Source organism: Tetrao urogallus (genome assembly GCF_951394365.1).
Source record: "Tetrao urogallus genome assembly, chromosome: 1".
Taxonomy (NCBI): Eukaryota; Metazoa; Chordata; class Aves; order Galliformes; family Phasianidae; genus Tetrao; species Tetrao urogallus.
Window position 1 is genome coordinate 90875923 of NC_136813.1, and position 7995 is coordinate 90883917.

Genomic DNA, 7995 nt, shown 5'->3' on the forward strand with positions numbered 1-7995 from the left:
GGCACATTCAGGCTGAATATTTCATGCATACATTCATAGCTGCATGAATTTGGAAGAAAGAATCCACTGTTGTGTCTGATTATTTTCTAGATTTTTTGTCTGCAGTTTCATTTGCTTTGACTTTCACAAAGTCCTTCACCTGAATTTCCCAGGATTGTCCATACGTCACCCAAGAAATCTTGGATGAACAGCTCACCTGCTATCCATAATTATACTTAATTTATATTATTATTTTAATGATGTTTTTCTGAAGTGTTTGCATGCATGCTGGTATTGCTAATGGCTTTTTACCTGGAGAGCCAGTAATTTTCAATGCACCCAACTCCATCAAGGGGTAATTCCATTTGGATATTAGGAAGAATTTCTCCTCAGCAAGAGCGGTGATGCAGTGGCACAGGCTGCCCAGGGAGGTGGTGCAGTCACCGTCCCTGAGGTGTTCAGGAGCCGTGTGGATGTGGCACTGAGGGACGTGGGCATGGTGAGGGTGGGCTGATGGTTGGACTGGGTGATCTTAGAGGTCTTTTCCAGACCTGATGATTCTGTGGTTCTGTGATAAATGCTGGGCTCACTTTTACACTGGAAAACAGTTTGCTGCACTGCTTAAATCACAACTCTGTGCAATTATTGAAGGATGTGGATATCTCCAGAAATTTGCCTATCCCCATATACTCTGTAGATAAATAAATACGTATAAAGCTATTTGTGTATACAGGTATTAGCAGGTCTGAGGTCTCTTATTTTTCCTTTCTAACTCTTCAGTGGTGTTTTGAAGCTCTGACTATCCTCTGAGGAGATACGTTTTTCAGTCTCAGAGTCCCTTTGTCCCTTTGATTTGCTTTGTTCCCTGATGCTTTTGCCGCAGTGCTCTCCAGGCTTCTGAACAAGAGCACTTTGCAGGCAGGGGCCCAGTGGTGGGGCAGGCAGCTCCGCTTTCTTCCTGGCCCACTGCCACTGCTGCTGCGGGAACCTGAGCTGAGCTGGGGTCAGAAGCAGATTACTGCACTTTCAGGGCAACGACTTCACTGAGTGCACCAGCACACACAGCCTCTGCCTGCAGAGTCCATTTCCTTGGCTCTGACAAACTTGCAGACAACATCTAGAGTTAAGAGTAGTGTTCTTTTTTTTTTTTTTTTTAATTTACAAATAAGCAACTTCAATGCAAATGTACCTATCCCAGAAGGTGCATTTATCCTAAGTGGCTCCTGCTGGTTTACACACACCCCATCCTGACTCTTGCTTAGGAAAGCTGTTCCACTTGATTGCTCTGTTTGCCTCTTTGAGTCAGTGGTGGCAGGGGAATTATAAAGACGAAGAAGGTGCAGCCAAGTCCTTCATAGCGCGTGCCAGATTCGAGCTGATTTAAGGCTGTACAGCCTGACTCTGGAACTTTCTTCACACAAAGGACAGCTACTTTTGGACAGTTTCTATTTTATTTTATTTTTGTCATCTCAGGAAACCTGCTGAGAAGTGCACACCTTGCAAAGGCAACATGATCAGTGGTACGTTGCAGATTGCCGGGCTGCTCCTCGGTGGCCTCGGCATGATTGGGACATTTGCAGTAACGGGCATGCCTCAGTGGAGGGTGTCTGCCTTCATCGAGAATAACATCATCGTGTTTGAAACCATTTGGGAAGGCCTGTGGATGCACTGCATCAGGCAAGCCAACATCAGGATGCAGTGCAAGGTCTACGACTCCGTGCTGGCCCTCTCGCCAGACCTGCAGGCATCCAGGGGACTGATGTGTGCTGGGTCAGTGCTCTCCTTCCTGGCTTTTCTGGTTGCCACTGTTGGAATGAAGTGTACGCGGTGCCGGCAGAGCGGCTGGCCGACCAAAGGCTATATCCTCTTGGCAGCTGGGCTCCTCTTCATCCTCTCGGGTACCGCTGTGCTCGTTCCAATCTGCTGGGTTGCCAATACCATCATCAAGGATTTCTACAACCCCGTGGTCAATGTGGCACAGAAGAGGGAGCTTGGTGAGGCCCTCTACCTAGGCTGGGTGGCTGCTTTCTGCCTGTTGGCTGCTGGAGCCATATTCTGCTGCTTCTGTCGCTGTTGTGAGAAAACCGGGAGCTACAACTACTCTGTGCCTCCTCACCACCTGCCGCTCAACCAACACTTGCATGGGACCACCGAAAGTGCCTACTCTAAGAGTCAGTACGTCTAGATGCCTCCAGACTTTTCCTTCTTATTACTTTTCTTTGAACATTTTTTTACGCATTCAGTGTATCTGGATGGATTTCAATGAAAGCTGCCTTTGCCTCCTGTTCTGTAAATGCTGCTGTGGTCGATGCATTTTGGAGAAACCCCCAGTGGTCTCTGCTGGGGTAATGCTCCGGCATGGGACAGTTGTACCACATGGGAAGGTGACTGTTTAATGCTATCTCATATTCATTTGGAATAGCTTTGGGGTTGTGTGGTTTTGCTTTGGGTTGCATTTTGTGCGTAAAATAAAAATGAAAGTTCCATGGTGATATGAAATACCGCCCTACTGCAAAGAAAAGGGGAGCTGAGCAGATAATTCCACTTTTTTTCTTTCCTGGGAAAGATGGGATAACAGTGAATAAAGACAAGATAACAATGGTTTAAAAGAAAAGTGTTCACTAACAGATTGATTTACTGTGGGTTTGATGGAGAGTTTCATGAGGAATTTATTTATCAGAGGAAGGTAAGCTGAAATACATGAAAAATACCCCTTATTTCAGAGAACGAATATAACCCTATATTCATTCTAAATACCATCATTTTGGTGAAAGTTACTATTTCTTTTGTAATCCATAAAGGTTGAACTCATTCACATCCTTCTCTTTAGAAGTGACAGCTTTCGCTTGCAAACTCCATGTAACTCACAACATTTTGCAATATTGCACAGGTCACAAGCACTGTGTTGGCTAGCTGCCACAGGATGCTATGAAATATATGCCTTTAAAAAATGATCTTTTGGTTAGTCAAATCCATATTTTTGCTGAGATCCACTTGTACCGGCATGGTTTATAGGCAAAAGAGTATAAAAAGTGATAATATTTTCTCAAAGTTGACACCAGAACAAGCTCAACAATATTTTTAATAACAAGATCATGTACCCATGATAAAGAACAATGTAATGAAACTAAACCTACAGAAAAATAAATGCAGTTCCATACAAATTAATTTAATAAATGACCCAAATTAATCAATAGTGATAATATTTTTAATAGAATCTTGTAACCCCAGGCCCATGGAAATTAATAGCATTTTGCCTTTGACTTTACTGATGACACAATTCAATTTGCGGTGTTTAATGAGAACAACATTTTGCTCTCAAGTGTGATTGACTATTATTTTAAATATTTTGTAGAAAGTTTATGATGTGATCTGTAATTCTCTTGTAAATTCCTTAGACTATTACTACATGAAAATTCAGAATCAGATTCTTCACTTCATAAAATGCAACTCTGAGCAAGCTAGAAAAAATAATCTGCACGCTACTCTAAAACTGTCTTTTTATAGTGTTTGTAAGATGCATATTAAGCTATTCAGGGGAAGTTCAAGTTGGATATTAGGAAAAATTTCTGTTCAGCAAGAGCAGTGCTGCAGTGATACAGGCTGCCCAGGGAGGTGGTGCAGTCACCGTCCCTGGAGGTGTTCAGGAGCCGTGTGGATGTGGCACTGAGGGACGTGGGCAGTGGGCATGGGGGGGGTGGGCTGGTGGTTGGACTGGGGGATCTGAGAGGTCTTTTCCAATCTTAATGATTCTATGTACTTGTGTATGTAACTTTATTTTTTCTCCTTATTTTTGAGCAAATTATTTCTAAATATGTACACGTGTAATGTTCATGAACTTTTTGTGTAATATAGCAGTATCTAGTTATATTTCCTTCATATTCCTTCATTAATATTTATACCCACATCCAGTCTGTTTTCTGGGGGGAAAAGAGAGTGGAGGATCCTACACGAACTTGTAGGATTTATAACAGTGTCTGCAATAAAGCCACTTGTTTAGTTCAACCCTCTAAAAAGTAGGTGCAAGATCTCACTTAGAGAACTACATTCGTATGTACAGCTGCACTGTAGTTATCTCTGCTGTCAAAACACAGAGTGATTCATACAGTATTAATCTAACTGTCTGAGGAAAGCTTCAGTGGAAAGTGAGATAAGTGTGACATCTTTGTAAAAGCCTTGTGAATATTGAACACCACTGCTACACATTGGATAGTTTTATCAGTTCCTGGTAAAGCACACAATGATGTTGTAAAAACACAAAAGAAGATGCAAGAAGATTTCTAAAAGTATCCCTAGGATAAACAGAAACACAGATCCGATGAACTGTGAGAATCTCAAAGATTTCACAATACTCATCCTATATTGGCTGCAAAATATCCACCTTAGTAGGACACTATCTCCCTTAATTACTTCTAATGTACCTCCAACAATTTCCTTTAAATTATGCCTTACCTGCATGCCATATCTTCAAGAACACTGAAATCAAAGCTTCACTTTTAAATGGAGCTCACCTCTCTCAGATTTATGCACTGAGTGAGCCCGGAGAGATCTGAGCAGAGGGTGCCACACAAGGCATTATATCCCAGAACTAGTCAACTGCCTGCAACTATCATTTTCCCAGTATGGAATCCTGCAACTTGGAATTCATGTTTTTGGTTACAAACAAGAGAAATTATTTGGGAAATAAGGAACTTTACCTCCATGCATGAAAGGAAGGTCTGGTAACTTGTTCACCTTTATCCCGCACTTGGAGATATTGTGAGCGTTCCTGCAGTGTGAAATGGATGTGGAGCCTTGCCAGGTCCACCAGATGTCCTCTCTGCTGTAGCAATGACTGCACAACTAGGAGGCCAGAGGGGAGGAACGCTCTGTTAAATTTCACCTGGGTGAAGGCTCAAGATTTCAATCACTGCTCTGTCATTCAGTAACTGGGCTTTCATTTCTAATGGGCCTCTTTGGAAATTCTCCTCCTGCTGCTGCAACTGTTGTGAAGGACTGGAGGGCAGAGCTGCTGTCTGCACTTCTAGGCACTACCCTCACTAGTGCTAGGCAATGAGGTGCTGAGCACACAGGTGGCTGTGGAGCCATCGTTTCAGGAGGGCCTGGATGCAACTGAGCTCTTGTCTTAAGTGGTTTCACATCTGTATATGAGAACAAATCACCTGATGCATGATGTTATCACATATCTGCAAATCTATTAAGGCCAGCTGCACATAATGGATTTGTCTGCTTCTTTCAGGTCCCTCCAGAGTCTTCTTTTTTCTAGGCTGAAGAACACCAGCTCCCTCAGCCTGTCCCCATAACAGACGTGCTCCAGCTCTCTGGTCATCTTTGTGGCTCTCCTCTGAACCTGTTCCAACAGCACCATGTCCTTCTTGTGCTGAAGGCCCCAGAACTGAATGCAGAACTCCAGGTGGGGTCTCATGAGAGTAGAGTAGATGAGCAGAATAACCTCGACCTGGGTAGAGTAGGAGAGTCCACATAATCCTGGGTCTTACAGCCAAGAAAGCTCATTAGCGAAATATTTAAATGGCCTTCCTGCATCATCACGGAGACCTGCAACTGACACCACCAGAAGCAGGTGCCTACACAACAGTAGAAGATCAGTGCCAGCAGACAATAATGCTTGGAGGATATTGTCTCCATTTCCAGTCTCTAGTGCTCAGAGCATCTTTAGCAGGTACAGCAGGATTTCTGAGAGTGAGGCATGATGCACAGCTCTCCCTTCCTGCTGAGCTTCCTGGAGGAAGGGCAATGTAGGCAACTCCAGCTGGTAGCACCAGTCCTTACAGAGACATGTCTACCACTACCATAGTATTACATTGCAGAGCAGAATTGAGAACCTAAACTAAATACCTCAATCAATTCCTCCTCCCTTTTGCAGTCTGGATGCTTACAGCCCTTGAGTTTTCTCCATGTCTCCATCATGAAGCTTTCACCTGGTGAAAATAGCCAACTGCCCTGCACACCATGCTGCTTCCCCACTTCTCCCACTGCCCTGTGAAGCTGGTGATCACAACATCTTTCTGATAAGTCTTCACAGAATCACAGAATGACAGAATTGTATGGGTTGGAAGGGACCTCTGGAGATCAGCCCCCATGCTAAAACAGTTCCCTACATCAGGTCACACGGGAAAGTATCCAGGAAAGTCTTTAATATCTCCAGAGAAGACTCCACCACCACTCTGGGCAGCCTGTTCCAGTGCTCCATCATTATCAAAGTAAATAAGCTCTTCCAGGTGTTTGTAGAGTGGAACTTCCCGTGTTTCAGTTTCTGCCCATTGCCCTATGGCAGTCCTAAATATTTGTTGCTTGAAAAACGAGAAGACTTACTAACCAACTACTTTACCTGGGTACAACTGAGAGTCCCATTAGCACCATTAGTTCCTTTCATTAGTGAGAACAGTCCCATACATAGGTACAACAGGAGAGAGCCGTAAACCAGCCCATTGCTTTTCTCAGTAAATAGCTGTGCCAAAAGTATTACCAAATGTGTTTATGCAATAAAAATGTCTAGAGATGACTACACTGCTGTGTCTTTAGCAATCTATTGGTTATCATTTTCATTAAAAAAAGTTTTCATTAAGCTTAAATAAAATCTACCCATTGAAAGCTAGGGCTGCTCCATTATTTCCTATCCCACCAGCAGAAGGCAATGAAAACAGCTTACTGCTTTCCTCTAAAGCAGGCAGACTGTTCCATCTTTCAGGACTGTTATGTCTGACCTCTTGAACTTCTCTTGCTTAACTTAACAATCTCTAACTTTTTCTTCACTGGCATGTATGTTAAATCTCTCCTCATTCTTGTTCATCTACTTAGTTTTGGCTGCTTCACCTCTTTCTGTAAGTTTGATGGCCAAAACTGGACAAAGTGTCCCAGAGGAAGACTTGTCACTGTTGAACTCAGTGAATGCAATTATTGCAGGTTATCATAAGTAGATTGTTGACACACAAAAAAAAAACACCCAAATGCTGTATTTGGATATATTAAATGCATTTCAATTCTGTTACTTCAGGCCTCGAGATCATGAGCTTCCCTGTATTGGGGGACTTAATTATTGAGAGTACATTGACCAACTCAGAGTTGAATGCAAATTTCCTACTGCAGTTCCTCTTTTACTGCCAGATACCTGAGGTTAATAATATGACACCCTAGAGAAATCCTTGGCTCCACCAGTAACAGAAGGCAGCATTCAGAAATAGAAATGCGGCAGTTCTTCCGACACATCCTTTTGTTGTTTTACTCACTGGTAGCTTCTCTATACATATTGCATTAATTTTACTCTTCTCCGATCCTTCAGCGTCTCTGTTCATTTCCCACCACTGTGTCAGATACTTTAATAAGATCCAACTGGATTAGATTTTCTCAACTTCTATTTTGTAGAAAATGTTATCAAACAAAAATGAATCTATTTTTTGCTAAGTCTCTGTATTTTATTTAATTTCCTATTTACTTCCAGATACTTTTTCCTTTTTTTTCTTAATGGATTTTAAATCATATCATGCAATTACATTCTGACTAATGGATATCTAGTTGTGCACAGGGTTTTCCACCTCCCCATTCATTCCATTTATTTCACTGTTCTCCGGACACAATATCTCTTCTGATTTGACACATATACTGACAGTCCTAGCTATCATATTTGGAACTGCACACATATTTCCTTCAGTGGAAATCACTGTCTTTCTTCAATTTATGCTCGTAAAGATTTGAAATGTTTTGCTTACCGTGGATACAGTACAGCAGTTCTGTTATGTTCTCATTCTATGTCCTTATTGCAACCTAAACACAAAGAGAATATAAATACCTTTCTTAGACTCGTACACCCTACTGTGTCTCTTATTTTGCTGTTCAGCTTGTATGCCCATAGCACCTTTTTCTTTTACTTTTTATAAAGCTTTACCTTGATTGATTTTATTGAGTTGAGTTTCATTTTCCCCTTAAAATTTCTGACCTCTTTGATACATTTTCTTTGCTGGTTAACTTTTCTCTTCTTCTATTCTACCAAATACCTTC

At 42.1% G+C, this 7995-nt stretch overlaps 1 protein-coding gene across 1 annotated transcript; it reads left to right on the forward strand.

Moving 5' to 3' along the window:
• Positions 1–1489: 1489 nt before the first annotated feature.
• LOC306952388 (claudin-8-like) lies at positions 1490–2164 on the forward strand (the record flags this gene model as incomplete). The annotated part of the gene is made up of 1 exon (XM_079543096.1): positions 1490–2164. The coding sequence occupies one exon, from the start codon at positions 1490–1492 to the stop codon at positions 2162–2164; it is 675 nt and encodes a 224-aa protein (XP_079399222.1).
• Between the last annotated feature and the right edge of the window lie 5831 nt (positions 2165–7995).